At 35.0% G+C, this 18781-nt stretch overlaps 1 protein-coding gene and 1 pseudogene across 4 annotated transcripts in view; one reads left to right on the top strand and one right to left on the bottom strand.

Moving 5' to 3' along the window:
* Positions 1-18781, bottom strand: part of RNF13 (ring finger protein 13) — a 150411-nt gene that overhangs the window by 76874 nt on the left and 54756 nt on the right. For 3 of the 4 annotated variants that reach the window (XM_041734007.1, XM_041734006.1, XM_041734009.1), the window contains one exon: positions 13192-13317. In XM_041734007.1, coding sequence (XP_041589941.1) covers positions 13192-13317 — 126 coding nt within the window. Of the gene's footprint in view, positions 1-13191; positions 13318-18531; positions 18563-18781 lie in introns of those variants that run through there. The other variant, XM_041734008.1, reaches the window with a different exon arrangement.
* Positions 1851-10298, top strand: LOC121479022 (annotated as a pseudogene).

The following is an 18781-nucleotide window of genomic DNA, read 5'->3' as shown; positions in this document are numbered from 1 at the left end:
CCATCTCTTCAACAAATGGTGCTGGGAAAACTGAACAGCTATATGCAAAAGGAAGAATATGGACCACTTTCTTATACCATACACAAAAATAAACTCAAATGGGGACTCCCGGGAGGCTCAGCGGTTGACTGTCTGCCTTCAGCTCAGGACATGATCCCAGTCCGGGGATTGAATCACACATCGGGCTCCCTGTGAGAAGCCTGCTTCTCTCTATGTCTCTGCCTCTGTCTCTCAATGAATGAATGAATGAATGAATGAACAAATTAAACTCAAGTAGATTAAAAATGAAATGTGAGACCTGAAACCATAAAACTCCTAGAAAAAAAACACAGGCAGTAATCTCTAACACTGGCTTTAGTGACATTTCTCTAGATCTATCTCCTCAGACAAAGGAAACAAGAATAAAAATAAACTACTGGGACTACACCAAAATAAAAAGCTTTTGCAGAGTGAAAGAAATTATTAACAAAATGAAAAGGCAACTGAATGGGAGAAGATATTCACAAATGATTTATCTGATAAGAGGTAAATATCCAAAATATATAAAGTATACAACTTAACACTAAAGTATGTGTTGACCGAAGACGTGGAGAAAAAGGAATCCTAGGGAACTACTGATGGGAATGTAAATTAGTGCAGCCACTGTGGAAAACAATACAGAGGTTCCTCAAAAATTAAAAACAGAAATATCATATAACCTGGTAATTCTGCTAGTAGGTATTTACCCAAACAAAATAAAAACACTAATTCAAAAAGATACATGTACCCCAATGTTGACTGCCATTATTAATGAATGAATTAATTAAAGGACATATCTTTTTGGAGACAATGTTCAGTTCCCCTATCAGAAATGTGGAGATAATGCTAGAATCTATGAAACACTGATTCCTAATGTAGCCATTATGCTTAATATAGGATACCTGGAACTGTATCTCCTGATTATTTTATAAACACTACAGTGCTGGCATGGGGCAGGCCTTGAAAAAGTAATGACCATATTTTTTTCATGATATTGTTTGATATCATTCATATTAAAATGATATCACTGAATTAAAATTAGATATGGAAGAGAACTTCCCCATCCCGATCATCTTGGTAAAAACATTAATTATCAGAAAACTAAATCTATTATCTTGAAAAATAAGGATGATAAAGTAACATTTAGAGTACTTTGTACATAAGATTTTATGTTCCTTAAGGAAACAAACTACCTTGTTTATTTGTATATATATCTCAAGCCTAGAAGCTCTCTCACATAAACACTTATTCAATCAAAATAAATCACAACTAAGGTAACAGTCTGACCGGCCCCACCCAGCAAGATGTATGCCATAAAGATAAAAGCTCCTTATATTTGTTGCTTAGTTCCCCCCGAAAACCAGGCCAAAAATTTTACTTCAGTCATCATGGATAAAAGTGTTCCTAAAATATTTTTCATTTTCCCAGATTTCTCAGTAAAAGGTACCAAACATGATTTGACCTTTTCCAATGACTTGGGGGATCTGGTGAATAAGGCTTCTCCAGACCTTAGCTGGTTTTTCTCCTTAATGTTAAGTGTTAAATCTCACTTCCTCTCTGTCTGTACTCATTAGGACTAGGCTACTAATAGTAATTCCAGCTTTTCCCCACCCTTAATTCTCTTCTGTGGTAGAGAAAAAAAAGAAGTAAATCTGATAAGAATACAACTCCTTAAAAAAAAATTAAGTACGTAAAAGTTCTAAGAGAAACTGTCAAGGAAAGTATGTGGTTTTAATGCTGAAGCTTTGTGACATTTATTATGGTGATACAAAGGCATGTTTCTTCTCTTATATAAATAAGGTGATATTTTAAGAATGTTGACCTTTTGACAAATGGCATATGTTTATCTAGGCTTTGAGGTAAGTTGAATTTACTTGTTTAATTAGAAAGTATTTTTGTTAGGGCTGGTAAAAAAAAATCTGTTAAACAAGCATATACTTGTTTCAAGTATAGCATAAACAGAAGCTAGAATACTTGGTAACTTTAAAAATTAAAGATTTTAGGTTGCATTCCAGTGGCAGCATCTTAAAGTTAATCTTTGTTTTGGTACATGGGAAAGCAATTTTTAAATACTGCAGGTAATAAAAATTGTGGGTAGTAAAATAATTTAGTGGACCTTGGTTGAACTTTTTTTTTTAATAAAAAGAAATTTCATATACCAGAGTATTATAGGTAGTATTGGTAAATACTATTTCATCAAACTTTATTATAGGCTATGTGTTGTATATGTATTAGGGCATGAATAAAAATAAATTTCTTACTGTGGATTTGGCTGTACTTTCTTACAGTCAAAAAAGTTGAAAACCTACTTATATAATGAGTTCTTAATGTTCTGTAGGTTGTCTGCAATCATAAACTTGTGCTTTTCATTGCAGCAATACTATTCCGCCACACATCATCACAAAATTAAAGTCTTTCTAAGTCTCTAAATGTGGCTATTTCCAATGAAGTTTTAATAATTTATTTAGCACATTAGTACAATAAATTAAAATTAAAATAAACCTTTTTTTCTTAGAGATGTTAAGAAAACCCAAATGAACCTTTATGTGCAGCTATTTCTAATATTGCCACCAGTTTGAAGATGCTTTAAAAAAAATCTCCTAAAAATTTACCAGTTAGAATTAACTATATTAGTTAAAAGTTTCCTAAATAAATTTTCAGAATTGCATCTTAAGTGTCATAGAGGTATCCATTAAATATTTTCTAGTTACATGCGCATATTAAACTGCATGTTAAAGTGAAAAATATGATCAAAATTCATATTTTTTGGATACTGCTGGTATTCATATTCTAACCAAATCTTAATTCTCACCCTAATGAGAAATTCCATTTCAACCCACCCACCACTGTAAATAAAGCTTGTTGAAAGAACTTTTTTGTGAACAAAAAGAAAACTCTGCACTTACTATGAGCTGACCAGGAATTCCCAGGTATTGACAGACCTGTACTACATTTGAAATGCAACTGAGGGAACAATTACAATGAGCATTTTGATGCTCGGCACCACCCAGTGGTAGGACTCTGACTATACGCCCTCCTTTACTGCTCACTCATTTTGGTGCTCCAGGCACTATACTAAAAAACTCAGTACATAGAACTGCATAAAACATAAGCTCTACTCCCAAGAAGCTGAAGTGAGAAAGTATTCATGTTTTTTTAGGCTAGAATCAAGCTGGGAAGAAATAAAATAATATATAGGAAAAAAAATCTACTGTAAAGAACTAGGAAATGCACAGTACTTTTGGGGTTTGGTCTGTCCTTAGCAAAGAATTTTTTCATCACAACATTTTCAAATAGAAGATAGAAAATGAGTGGCTTTAACAAGCCACCACTCTGTGATACACTTAACATCACTCTATTAAAACATTTGAAATTACTATAAAAATATTCCAAATATGAAGATCAGGTATTAATACTAGTTTAATATGATCTTTAGTTAGAATAAAACCTAAAAAAATTTACCTAACGGAGCCTTTAATGAAGTTTAATTAATTTTTTAAAAGACTTCATTTATTCATTTGAGAGAGAGAGAGAGAGAGAAAGAGAGAGCATGAATGGGTGGAGGGACAGAGGGAGAAGCAGACTCCCTGCTAAGCAGGGAGCCAGGTGTGGGGCTAGATCCCAGGAAACTGGGATCATGACCTGAACTGAAGGCAGACATTTAACTGAATGAGCCACCCAGGTACCCCTGAAGTTTGATTAATTAACATAAACTAATTAATGTTAGCGACAGGTCTCTTAAACTTGAGTAATGAGTACTCCAATATTCATTTACTATTAAATTGTGTATATACATACATTATGAATACTTTTTGTGTATGCTAGTTTCAAAACACAAAAAGGTAAAAAGTCAGGACAAAAAAGAAAACAGTGTATAACACACATCCCAGGTGGTTCTGGAACCTAGCCTCTTCTGACCATGCTGGCTATACACACTGGGTGTCAGCAGTTCTAGCAGAATCTAAAAAAACTGGAGCTTCACTTTATAGTCCAACTTCTATGGGACTTCTATGGATCCTCTGCAAAAAAATGTGGTCTAATTCTGCTTCCAAATGACAACTGAAAAAATTATCTGGAAAATGGGTTTTCTTTTCTTTCAGAATTGCCAACACAAAGCAACAGCAACTCAACCATTAGCCTGGCACAAACTACTTTTTCTCCTAGCCTAGATGTCAAACAAAGGAGAAAAAGTTGTTTTTCTTAAAAGGGAAAGAAATGAAGTAAAGAAATTAATGGGAGACTTAGAGAATAAAGATAAGTTCTTAAAACCTGACTATGATCTTCCTTTTTCGTCTAAAGAAGTAAAAAGAAATCTCTTTCTCAAATGATCAAAGCAATGCAGATAAGAATGGAGCAGGGACACCTGGGTGGCTCAGTGTTGAAAATCTGCCTCTGGCTCAGGTCGTGATCTCGGGGTCCTGGGATCGAGTCCCGCATTGGGCTCCCTGCAAGGAGCCTGCTCCTCCCTCTGTCTCTCTCTGTGTCTCTCATGAGTAAATAAATAACATCTTAAAAAAAAAAAAAAATGGAGAAGCCCTAGTAGATTCATACGTCAATGCAAAAACTATTAATTCTACTTATAGGACAAAAATTCCTAGAAATGTAATGGCAGGGAACAATCAATGATTGAAATAAGATCCAGAACTATAGCAAATAATCCCGCCAAGATTAAATCCCATTCCAATACCATTCTCTCCTACATGTTATTTTAGGGTCACTACAGGCCACGCTGGGAAAAGCTACTCCACAGAAGATGTCACTAGGCTCTAGTGATATTTTACTCTCATTAAGAGGAGTTCAATGATATAATCCATCTTTTCTTCTTCCTTTAGATCCCATCTTTCCTCCCTCCTAGACATCCTTCATTCATAGTTTTTCTAAGTAATCTGAACACCTTAATTATGAAGCAAAATGGAAGAGATATATAAATAAAGTTATGGGCATTACACCTTTCATTAGGTTAGGGTAAAGTACATGTAATTTACTATTTTTAGTTTTCTTTTGCTATTACTTCCCTGGTAAAAGAAGAGTATTTTATCATTTTACTATTGTATAAACGTTATCAAGGAAATGTAAATGTGTATAAAGGAACCTAATTATTTTTTTAAGTAGGCTCCATGCCCAATATGGGGCTTGAACTCACAACCCTGAGGTTAAGAGTCACATGTTCTATCAACTGAGCCAGCCAGGTGCCCCAAGGAATCTAATTATTAAAATGCAAATATGTTTATTAATTAAAGGGTGGAAGAAACACGTGAACAAATTAATGAACTAGTAGCACAAAGCTGTTTGAACCATAAGTGGGTAAAAATGTTTCCATCCCCCAAGTATCCTTGAAAATGTTCCTTTGTAGAATCTTTTAAACATGATTCTGAAGAAGATTCATAACAAATGCTACAAATCACTTTGTAGGAATATAGAAAAGAGTAGGAAAAAATAAATAATGATATTAAGTGACTTTGGGATAATTTTCAGTTTAATTTCTAGTCAAAGTCATATCTACTTGCTTGGTACTATGGAAATAAAAGTGAAATCCTGGGAATCCCATGTACTATATAAGCTTAGAGGCCTGAAAGAGGATAATGAAAGGTAACTAGAAAACTGGAGAACTATTTTCATAAGATGATAAGATTTTATTAGAACAATAGTATGGGGCAGCCCCAGTGGCGCAGCGGTTTAGCACCGCCTGCAGCCTATGGCGTGATCCTGGAAACCCTGGATCAAGTCCCACGTCAGGCTCCCTGCATGGAGCCTGCTTCTCCCTCTGCCTGTGTCTCTGCCTCTCTCTCTCTGTGTGTATGTCTCTATGAATAAATAGATAAATAATCTTAAATAAAAATAAATTTAAAAAATTTTAAAAAATTAAACCAATAGTATGGGGGTACCTGGGTGTCTCAGTTAAGCATCTGTCTTTGGCTCAGATCATGAACCCAGGGGTCCTGGGATGGAGCCCTACATCGGGCTCCCTGTTCAGCGGGGATCCTGCTTCTCCCTCTCCTCCTGGCTCATGTTCTCTGTCACTATCTCTCTCTCCCTCAAATAAATAAAATCATTTTTTAAAAAGTATGTTTATTATAAGATGATCCAAATAGCCCAAATATGTTTATGGTAATTTTCTTTCATAAAACATTGGGACCTAGAGAAAAATGTCTATGGAATAAATGAGTATCTAGGTTTAGAAATACTTCCAAGAACACTGAGTGAAGTGAACATGGAGCCAATGGAAGGTTCCAATAACACTGTTTATTCTTTAATCCAGTTAAATTTAATTGCAAACCCATAAAGTTCTAAATTATTTATTCAGCAAACACTTACTGAGTGTACACCAAGTTCCACACAATGTATCAGATGCTAAAACTATAGAATCTAAAACATTATCTTCTCGTTCACAGAGATTAAAGAATATATAAAAAAAGTGATTCAATGGGATTGACTAATATATTAAAGAAGTGATCTATTCAACCTTGGAGAAAATCAGGAAAGGTTTCAAATTACTTCATCTTAGAGCTAAAATAAGGTCTCTGTCCAGATAGCCAAGCTAAGGGAAGGTAATCCAGATGAAGAACACGGTAAAAATCAGACAGAAAGGGAGAAACTGCTCAATGCATATGTGAACTTGTAAATTCTTGAAGGTTAAGGTGAGAGGGCAGGTAAAATACAGAGGTGAGTTGAGAGAAAGGCAGAAGTCAGGTAAAGTGGGTTTGTACACCAAGTGTTATAAAAGTCATATTCCAACAGAAAAGGACTACCAACATATTCCTTATCATCTACAGTCCAAATGCAATTCTATCCATGCCAGGAAAAAAAAGTAGAAGGAATAATATGTAAGTTCTTTCAGCTTCTTGATAACTGGCCTAGATGACTTTGCAGCTGCATCATTCAAAAGAATCGTGAGAGCATAAAATGGTAATATAATTGCATCATATCTGTTTACCAAGCTTCCCTAGAGTTTAGTTAAAATAAAAGGACTATTTGAAGAATTTGTTGACTTGTATTAAAACCATATGATGAAAATATCTTGGATGGCAATGGCAATTAACAGACTCTGGTAACTAATCTTTATTTGGTTATAAACATAGAAATTTGTGTAATTCTGAAAAGTTCTATTTTAAGAGATTTTAATGTTCTTGAAATAATCAGATATTTTTACAAATTTTTTTTAAAGAAGTCATATTTTCCACTGGGATGCCAATTCAAGTCTTCTGAGAACTCTGTGCCTCAGGAGATTATATTTCTCTAATTAAAAATTTCATAACACCTTAATTTATTTATCAGAGCCAGCGATGTTTTTTGACCTCAAATACTCACCAAAAACTAACATTTCCAAACAATTACATATTGTCACAGTAAAGAACAGCATTGTTCAAAGACAAACAAAATGACATTGTTTAGCTTTTCCTCTAAGGAGCTGCATTTTTCAGAGGATACAGTTTTTGTCAGTGTGAATAAAAGTGATTGTTTTCAGAATAAGCAGCTGGTGGGTAATCAACAGTTCTTATTAGCCTTCTGGATATCCTACATATCCAGAAACTAATTCCAAGTATGGGTTTTGCTGCATTTCTTTAGAGGAAGATAAACTAAAATGGCTCAAATGGGCTTCTCTCAACAGAAGACAAAAAATTAAAACAGTGCTCTCTTTAGTTTAGAATGTTACAAACAGTGTAATTTCCTACCTTCCAAAAATTGTTAATTGCATTTCAGTTGTCTTATTAGCTGTCTGAATCAGAAAGCATTTGGGACAGTTTGTATAGAATAAATGTGCCATTTTCTTTATTGTAGGACACCACTTTATCACTGACTTCTAAGGAAGAAATAAGAGAAGTCTAGGTTTCTTCAATTATAGTACAATACGCATCTTCAAAAAAAAAAATCTAAAGAATTCCAAAAAGTAAACCCTGAAATACCTACCACATTACCAAAATTACCACCACCACCACCACAATTACTGAAAGATCTTGATGAAATTTTACTACTTCTTTTCCATTCTGCTCTGCACTATGGAAAGGGTTCCTTTCTCCAAGGAAAGCTTTGTCAAGTACAACTGATTCTCATTCACCTGAGATAACTTGGGTATCCCTTTTGATAGGCAAGACAAAATACATAACCTTGCAACTAGTATCAACTGTAGCATTCTCTATGGGGCTGAATTAAGCATTTCTTGTACTTGGTCCCAGGATGCTACATTAGTAATAAGAAAGTGAGTTATTTTTTTCACTAGTTTCTTCAGTGTATTCATACAGAATTGTGAATATATATGAATGAACCCCTATTTTATACAAAGAGCTATTTATTTTCAATTCAGAAAAGTACTATAACATACATCCTAAGTGATTTGGTTCTATAACGTACTTAATAAAAAACTATATATATTAATCTATTTGGAAGCCTAGAAAAATACAGGCATAGATTTTTGACCTGAAGAGTATAACTAATAAAGCTAATAACCTATCAACCACGACTACCCTTAGAAAAAGAAATGCTCTTTGGGACAAGATTCCAGTTGTTGTTCCAGTAACTATGATGAATTTATCCTTATCTATTTCACACTACCTTGACAGGTGATCCATATCTTACTCATGTGTATTTATAAAACTTATATTTTATATATTACATGCTGGCATGACTAAACTGTCCTTTATAAGCCACATTAGAAATTTCACACTCAACTGTCATTGAGTTACTGCATCCTAGCATGACTTATCAGCTAATAATTTAGTTTTGGAAAGGTCATTGTGATGGCTAGTTTTATGTGGCAACTAGACTGGCCTAAGAGATGCCAGAGAGCTAGTAAAACAGTATTCTGAAGTGTCTCTGTAAAGGGGTTTCTAAAAGAGATTGGCATTTGATTCAAAAGACTTAGTAAAGAAGATCTACAACTCTTAGCAATGTGAGTGGGCATTATCTAATTTGTTGAGGCCCCAAATAGAATAAAGGAAAAGGGAAAGCAAATTCTCTCTCTTCCTGATATCCACATCCCCTGCCCTCAGACATCAGAGCTCTTGATTCTTGGACCTCTTGACTCCAGGACTTCACACCATCGGCTCCCTTGGTTCTGAGACCTGAATTATATTACTGGCTTTCCTTGCAAAAAGCAGACTATGAGAAACTTCTAGGCCTAATACAGTCAGCATCTTTGCCATCTTTAATTGTATTCCATTTTACATCAAAGGTAAGAAGTGTGAAACATCAATGTCTAATACTTGCTGCTTGCTCACTGTATGCAAGGCTCTGTTTGATAAGCACTTAACATTGATTATTTCGTCTGCTCCTCACAACAATTCTGTGATGTAGAGAACATTATAATTCCTTTTTTACAGATAAAGAAATTGAGGCCCAGAGAAGTGACAAAACTTGCCAGAGATCACACTGCCAATAAATGATAAAAATGGGAGTCAGCTCAGTCAGACAGGGCAGACACTTCTGGAAGCAACAGTACAATAGCTGTCCAAGGAGAACCCCAAGTCTAGTTCAAACTTGTATTGGCTGGCGATGGTGGTACTGGAAAAAACATGTTCCTGAAACATAATATAATTGGTGAACTTGAAAAGTACATAGCCACCTTGGGTGTTGAGGTCCATCCCCTTGTGTTCCATACCAACAGAGGACATATTCAGTTCAATGTATGGGATATAGCTAGTCAGAAGAAATTTGGTGGACTGAGGGAATGGGTATCACATCCAGACCCGGTGGGCCGTTATAATGTTTGCTATAGCATCAAGGGCTAATTACAAGAATGTGCCTAACTGGCATAGAGATATTTTAAGAGTGTGTAAAAAATATCCCCATCATGCTGTGTGGCAGCAAAGTGGACATTAAGAACAGGAGAGTTAAGGCACAATCTATTGATTGTTTTCCACTCAAAGAACATTTAGTACTATGACATTTCTACCAAAAGTAACTACAACTTTTTTAAAAATATATTTTATTTATTTATTCATGAGAGACACAGAGAGAGAGAGGCACAGGCAGAGGGAGAAGCAGGCCCCATGCAGGGAGCCCGACGTGGGACTCGATCCCAGGACTCTAGGATCATGCCCTGAGCCAAAGGCAGATGCTCCACTGCTGAGCCACCCAGGGATCCCAAGTAACTACAACTTTGAAAAGCCTTTCCTGTGGTGTGCTAGAAAACTAACTGGAAACCCTAACTTGGGAGTCTGTTGCCATGCCTGCTCTTGCCCCACTGCAAGTTGTCATGGACCTAGCTTTAGCAACATAGTAATAATCATGATCTAGAGGTTGCTTAGGCAACTGCTCTCCTGGATGAGGATGATCACCCGTGAAAAAGTGCAACTGGAGCCCAGTGTCAAAAGTCTAGCTTAGTTATCTTTTTAAGATTTATTTATTTATTTGAGAGAGAGAGAGAGAGAGTTGGAGAATGGGGGGGGAGGGGCAGGAGGGGCCGAGGGAGAGACAGAATCTGGAGCAGACTCCACACTAAGCACAGACCCTGACATGGGGCTTGAGCTCTGAGATCATGACCTGAGCCAAAACCAAGAGTTGGATGCTTAACTGACTGCACCACCCAGGCATACCAGAAGTCCAGTTTTATAGGCAACTGTCCTGTGAGGTCAGTGGTACAGCATGTTTGCCACTTTATTATATAACTGAGCAGAGCCTGTGCTTAATCTTCAGGATGTAGAAGGAGATGAATGGGCTTCAAAGTGAATGTGGCAGTTTAAAAAGTGCCTTCATTTTTTGGACCTGCATATTTAGCTGTTTTGGAATGTAAATGTTTCCTTCCTGAGTTTCAAATAAAAGACTGCTAGAGTCACATCACAATATCCAGTGGTGAAAGCTCTTTTGTCACTGTCATTCCCATTCCTTTTAGTTTAGAATCAGAATAAAGCTGTATTTCAAATGGAAAAAAAAAATGGAATTCAAACATATGCAGTCTATTTCCAGACCTTAATTAAAATTAGTATGTTTTCCCTATAAACTCAGGTCTCATATTTTCAATGGAACTGAGACAAGATGGAAACCATTAGGAACAAGGAATCTTTAGCCTTAAATGTCTACAATATACTGTTTGTGAAGGAAAGATAATAGAATTTAAAAACGTACAACAGACTAGAATCTTATTAAAACTGTATCTACATGATGAGGTATAATGAGAAATTTCTAACATTTTTCTAAGATAAGAATCCTCACTTTTAACATTCTTACATGTGCGTGTTTCTTTAAAAATGCACTATACACCTAAGTAGAAGGCTTACTATACTACATAGCTTAACAAACTTATATTGCTCTTCCACTATGCACTATGCTACAAACTAGATAACAAATATAATTAAAAGGAACTCTAAACACAGATCACAAGTGAAATACATATATAATAAAAAATAATATGATAAAGAGTGAAGGAGAGATTTACAAAGTGGGAGAGTGGCACAGTGAATTGGAATGATTCATTCTATCAGAGAGGGCAGGAAGGAAAGGAAGGCTTCCAGAAAAGATAATATCCTTAGCTAGCACTTAAACGTCATCTTGGACAGAGATCTTGCTCAGGGGAAATAGTATGTAAAGGCACAAAGACGGAGTCAGCATTGTACAACAAGTCAAGAGAGAGACTTCAAGGAGGTGGTATGGCTGCAGCTTAAAATTTGAAGCAGGAAGTAGGAAGAGACAAGCTGGATTACAGATAATCATAAAACTCTATTAGAAGCACTCAGACTCATGATGAGGACCCACTAAAGGGACTAAGGGAGGGCTAATAAGCCTACCTACCTATTCATCCCTGAGTTGTGTTTTCACCATCAGAAATAAACATTCAATGACAGTATTTCCTTAAATTTTGCAGTGAACCACCTTCTATCCCCCCCCCCCCAAAAAAAAGTTATTTAAATTAAAAAAAAAAGGCATTGCAATTTCTAGTTAATAAAGACTGGACTGAGACAAAAACTACATAGCATAATTATGCAATAAACCTTAGAATCAACAAATTTTAGTTTACTTTTAATTTCTTAGCAGCAAGAAATTAATGAAATATTACAATAATGTTTCCTTTTTGTGGAACAACCTGAAATTGTTACAGTTTAGCTCTGGGTCAAATCTTGAAATGGCTTAAATTCAAACTACTATACAAAAGACATATAATTCTGAAGAGCATGAAATCTATAGCTGACTTCAAGTTCTAGTTTATTTCCCACTTAAAGGCAATTGAGAGTTTAGATTTGGAACTGATATACAATAGTAACAAACCTATCATTTACGAAGTGGTCTACATTTCCAAATCCTTTTACAGTTATTGTTTTATTCGTTTAATAAGTTTATTATGGAATTGTCATTTCTTTCATGAAATGCAAGGAGAAGAGGCAAAATTCAAGCACACCAGGAGTCTGTTCCTATTGAACAAATCATCTCAGATCAAGCTATGTCAAGTACATGAAGTAATTAACCCAGGTCTATTCTCTTAAGATACATGCAAGAAACTACATGACACTCAGGTCTGAGGTAGTTCAACAAGAGTAACATCAGGACTTGTTTTATACAGGCTTCAACATGGCTCTTTAGCCAAGACCATCCAAAACCAGATTTATAAAGACATTATTAAAAGTATCAAAAAAAAAAAAAAAAAAAAAAACCACACCTTTAGAGCAGCACTGATGATAATGAGGGAGGTTCTATGGCAAACTTTTACTATCTGACCTAACCCACACCAGGGAGACAAACTTTGTGTAGGTGACAGAGATATCTTATGGCAAAAGAGAAATCCCAACGTAAATATAAATATATGTATAGTATTGGTAATTAAAGGCATAAAACTGAAGGTTAATGTTTCCGTTCCTAGATTAGATCAAGCAATATTCTACTATTAAACCACAGTTCAAGATTCCCAGCAACCACCTGAAAATTCCTAGAGCCAATAGCAATCATTTATATCCCAGTCAATTTGTTTACAATCTTGTTAAAACAATGAATTGTGAACTGTTCTCCTTTTTGTACTGGTTGCTAAGAGCTTAGAGTCAATTTTGTAGCAGATGAGTAAAATTCAACTCTCTTGCTTGCCTTCACCAACTTCCCATTTTCCTTTCATCCTCACCTTCCTTTTTTAATCTGGATGAACCTTATAAACTTTCAAAGTCTTTCTGAAACAAGGGAGAATATAAGGTAAGATAATCTAAAAACAAAAAAACAAAAAATAGTAACAAAAAAAATGAAAAAAGCATACATTACCTTTATATCAAAATTACAATCAAGTCTTCTAATTAACACGATGAAAGTGCCCGATGAATTGTCTTTTAGTGGTGGAGGCACTATGGGTTCACAGGCATTCTCTGGTTTTGAGTTAATCAAAAAACCCTGAAAAAGAATTGGCAAGAAGTTTTTTTCTCTGTTAAACTCAAAAAATCAATTCAACTTAGTTCTACAAATATCTTTTAAATTAGCTTCATGTATTTTGCATTTTGCTAGATGAATTATCTCGGAACTACAACAGTTCCTATCCTCCAAATGCTCACAATCCCAGGACTTCTAAAGTAGTATTTGATTTCATAAGCATTTAGTTTAGTTTTTTTTTTTTAAGATTTTACTTATTCATTTGAGAGACAGAGAGCAAGAACACAGGGAAAGGCAGAGGCAGAGGGAGAAGCAGACTCCCTGCTGAGCAGGGCAATGCCAGCTCGCGCTTGATCTCAGGACCCTGTGATCGTGACCCGAGCTGAAGGCATTAACTGAGCCACCCAAGAACCCCATAAGCATTTAGCTTTTTTTTTTTTTTTGATGTTATTTATTTATTCATTGGAGACAGACAGAGAGAGAGAGAGAAAGAGAGAGAGGCAGAGACACAGGCAGAGGGAGAAGCAGGCTCCATGCAGGGAGCCCAATGTGGGACCTAATCCCGGGACTCTAGGAACATGCCCTGGGCCGAAGGCAGTAGCTAAACCACTAAACCACCAAGGGATCCTAGCATTAGCTTTTTAAAGTAAGTTCCATTTCTACCATTAAAGTTCTTTGTTGTTGTTGTTTTTTTTTAAATCACACATAAGCTCATCATCCCAAAGACAAACCACTGTTAGCATGTTGGTATATTTTCCAATAACGACTGACATTTCTAAAACAAATAAATACTTTTTTAAAATTAACTTTTGCATTTCTTTCATGTTATCAAACAGTGAAAACGCATAACATTTCTAGGTATTTTTCTTCTATAGAAATAGTAGCCTAAGTATATAAAGGTATATGCAGAAAGATGTTCCCTGCTACATTGTTTTGAATAGCGAAAGCTGGAAATCAGGCATATCAATAAGGCAGCCATTTGGAAAAAAAAAAAAATACAAGAGAAAAACAATAGAGCCATTAAAAAATGAGATAAATGTAAACACACTAAATTAAAAAGATATCCACAAAATAACTATTAATTTAAAAAGAAAATAGCAAGTTGCTTTCCCCAGAAATATAGGATGGTTTGACATCAGAAAATACATTCACATAAAATACTACATTAACAGATTAGAACTATCTCAACAGATGTAAAACACTGAATAAACACAAAAAAAATAACCAAATTCTGTAAATTAGTAAGAAATGAGCAATTAAAGGTAATACAAAGTGCCTTAACAGTAATCCTATAACGGTGTGTGAATTGGTCACACCAACCACCTATTCATAGGATATGGCAATTTCTCCTGCCTTAAGTTGAAGTGATTGGTTTGTAATAGGGAATGCTTTCACATGTGTCAGGAGCAAAAGGCAGCATACATTCATTTACTCATAAAATAGCTCCCTTCTCGATTCCATAAAGCACTTGGTTTTTACTTTGCAGAGAAGGAGAACTGTGGTTATCCTCCAACAATGAATATTTGCTTTAATCATGTTAAATCTATACCCTGCTGCCTCTTCTGTGCTTTAATGACAAATCACATATGTAGTTCTTTTCAAGATACTTGTGATAGCAATTAAACTCAACCCATATATTACCAACAAAAAAATATAACTAAACTTAAGTGAAGACAATATGAACAACTACGGCCTAATTTCCCATGTCTGGCGATGTCAACTCCATCATGACTGCCGCCTAGTGGACAACATTTGAAAGACACATGCCAATTTCAGGGATGTTAAAACAGGGGGTAATAAAATAGAGGCATCTTATCAATGAATTTATGGTATGTACAGCTACATACACAAACAAAAGATCTACAAGTGAAACTGGAAAAGGGTTTTGCTTTTTATTAATTTTTATATTTTTATATTTTTATATCTGTTATGACAAACATGTATTATTTTTAAACATAACTCACAAAAGTCAAATACACATTAAGCTAAAAGTCCAAAAAACAATCTAGCTGCATTAACAGAAAATTGAGTGAAGTCTTAAACAGTTCTTAAATTATTAAATATTATCTTTCCTGTGGACTATTCTAAAAGAGTAACTTGCTAAATCAATTTACTAATTCCTATCCTTCCCTGAGATGCTAATCATTTAAAACTAAGTGCAAACTTACTTTGCATCATCCACAAAGTCTACAAGGTAGTGTGATGGGCTTTGTCAATTAATTTGGCACAATTCTCTGGTCCCTTGAATAAGAAAGATTAAGAAGGTGTTACCTTAAGCCAGGTCCACAGCCTACTATCACCTCTCAGGGCCAATCTCTTATTAAAAGGATGCTTGCTCTGTAATCAAAGCTCCTTTTCATTTCTACCTTCTGACAGGGGCACTTTATACCAACACGTAGGAAACCCACGAAAACTACAAAGGCCTAGGAGACTTAAACTAGATGCCATGTATCCTCTCTTTGTTGTTGTAATTCCCTGATGTTAAAACAAGAATGCTGGATAAAAATAGTACATACAGACTGGCACCTCTATATCATCAAATGCAACAGGCTTATAATATATAAATATGTCAATTTCTTTCGAAAGCTTTTGTGACTATCTACAAAGCAAAGTACACAAAATATAATTTTCCAGCTTTATGAATTTTCACAAACTGAACATACTGGTATCACAAAACAAAATATTAACAGTACTCTGGAAGTTCCCTTCCTCCCTGCCAGTCACTGCTCCTCAAACCCCATTCCTAATATCTCTACACAGACTTCTAACAGCTTCATTTTTGCCTAATTTTACACTTGACATAAACAATACTGTATAGTAAATGGTCTTTTAGACTTATTTCTCTCAGTGCTGTATCTGTGAGATTCAACCCTACTGTTCAGCAACTACACTGTTGAGATACACTTGGCAGATCTTTCACTGCCATTTCTATTTTGTATTAAATTGTGCGAATATGCCAAAATGTATTCTACTGTTGATGGCTATTTCTAGTGAGGAGCTAGCACATATAGTGCTATTATAAACATTCCATGGACATTAACATCTGTTCAGTACGTACATAAAAGTAGAACCAGAGGATATCAAGCTGGATCATAGGATATCAAACTTTAGTAAATACTTCCAAGCTTTCCAAAGCAGTTTAGATTACCTCTTTTTAACTGGAATATTTAAAATAAACATAAGAATCAAACTGAATATAATTTTGCTTTAGTGCTTCAGAAGGCATTTAGAACTACATTATTTCAGGATAAACATTATACAAAAATTACTTTCATTGATAAATGACACTGGTTAATAAATGCATAAATAGGTAGATAACTTGATAAAGTGGTTTTGCTTAAAAGATGGTTTCAGGCTGAAAACAGCCTTAACTTGCCCTCCCTTCAGTTTGCACTAACTATATAATAGTAAAATTAAGAAAAGAATATGCAGTACAAAAATGTTGAAAGCAAGGCAGTGCATCTTTCCCTTTTTAACAGTATAAAAGTGAAAGCAGAACATAAGAGACAGAGAAGGGTGAGTTATTTTGTAATGAGTATCTGAAGTTATACATTAATTGCGGTAACCAGCAAGCAGTTAACATTTGTAGAGCCATGGCACTCAACACTGTGTGCTGGGCACTATGCTCCTTCAGTTTATCTATATGATAAGCCACGAGATAACTACTATTATTATCCTTATTTTTAAGATGAGGAAACGGAGTCTCAAAAAGTTAGGTAACTTGTCCAAGGATACACAGCAGGCACGCAATCCCAGGAAGTCTGACTCCAGAATCTACATTCTAAACCACTATATTATATTACTTCCATAAGATGACAAAATGAAACAAAACGAAACCTAACTAGGTGAAAAACAAAATGGGCAACAAAAAGAAGAATGAACATATACAAAAATGAACAAGACAAAATGTTAGTCTAAAAGGCAAGTAAGGTTATTCCAAAATCTGATATAAATACTTCAAACAATGAAGATGTCAAAGGAAACTTTGTCATAATTTTTACAAAGAGTTATTACTGATCAGACTTAATTAGCCAACATTTTCCTGATGAGACAGATGGATTTATTTATATCAACTTTCTACGATTGAAAAATATCCACTGCTCTTTTCCCTATTCTTTATTAGATCATTCTACCAAAATTTACCCATAGTTCTCACATATTTTTAATTTCTTTTTCAGAAATAGTTGGAGGGGGATCCCTGGGTGGCGCAGCAGTTTAGTGCCTGCCTTTGGCCCAGGGTGCGATCCTGGAGACCCGGGATCGAATCCCACGTCGGGCTCCCAGTGCATGGAGCCTGCTTCTCCCTCTGCCTATGTCTCTGCCCCCGCCCTCTCTCTCACTGTGTGCCTTTCATAAATAAATAAAATTAAAAATTAAAAAAAAAATAGTTGGAGGTTATGCTCATCTTATGCAATCAAATATCCTTTAACCACTACTTATATTATTTTAAGTTCCTTTAACACTATGCTCTGAACACACTGGTCTCATTTCATGACGGCTCTTTGTAAGAGGATGGATAAGACTGAGTTCCTTCCAATAATAATTACTTGGCTAGGGACTAACAGATCCAATAAGAGAAAACAAAGTATAAACACACACAGTATAACCCCATAGAACACAGCAAATCACTCAAACTATGGGAGGGAAGTAACATCAAAAGTGGCATTTGACTTGGTTCTAAAACTTTACTGTATTTTAATTTGGGGCCAAAAATCAGCTAGACTAACATAAGTGATCTGACCAGCATAACAACAGATAGCCAGGATTGGATCCTGGAATGCAAGAAGGTTATCAGTGGGAAAACCTGTGAAATCTGAAAGAAGTCTGTACTTTATTTATTGTATAAATGTTAATTTCTTAGATTTGATAAATGTACCATGGTTATCTAAAATATTAACACTAAAAGAAACTGAATAGAGTATATGGAAATTCTCTGTACTATTTTTGCAGCTTTTCTAAATTTCAAAAAAATTTTTAATAAACACATCAACAACAAAAAGGCAGCAATAGGAACTATCACCCTTTAGCCTGCTCTTGACAGTATACTTCTATTGCAGCACTATAATTGATGTATTGATGTTTCTGGCAAACATGTCACAGTTGTTTCAACAAATTTGACATATGCTACTACTAAGCTATTTTTCTCCTCTTTTCAGTGCCTATCTTTTAAGACTCAAAGGTAAAACATTAGTATTTTAACCATTCAAGCTTCATGCCACTTGCAAATTTGAGTCATACCTTCTGTGTCTTTCTGCACATCACTGAGGAAAGCACTAAATAAGACAGAAATTTGAGGGTTATATACTAATTAAAAGTTAAGCCCTTAACTTCTTATAAGAAAAGACTGTTTAAAAAAACCCTCACAAATCTAGATATTACATTTGTAGCATTTTTCAAATCAGTTAACTGAGTATCTTTCACCTCAAAGTTACATCTCACCTTGTATATTGTTAGAATTACAATTATATATTGTTAGAATTCCCAATAA

The sequence above is a fragment of the Vulpes lagopus genome, chromosome 19 (genome assembly GCF_018345385.1).
Source record: "Vulpes lagopus strain Blue_001 chromosome 19, ASM1834538v1, whole genome shotgun sequence".
NCBI classification, from domain to species: Eukaryota; Metazoa; Chordata; class Mammalia; order Carnivora; family Canidae; genus Vulpes; species Vulpes lagopus.
This window is presented reverse-complemented; position numbering and strand designations above follow the sequence as displayed.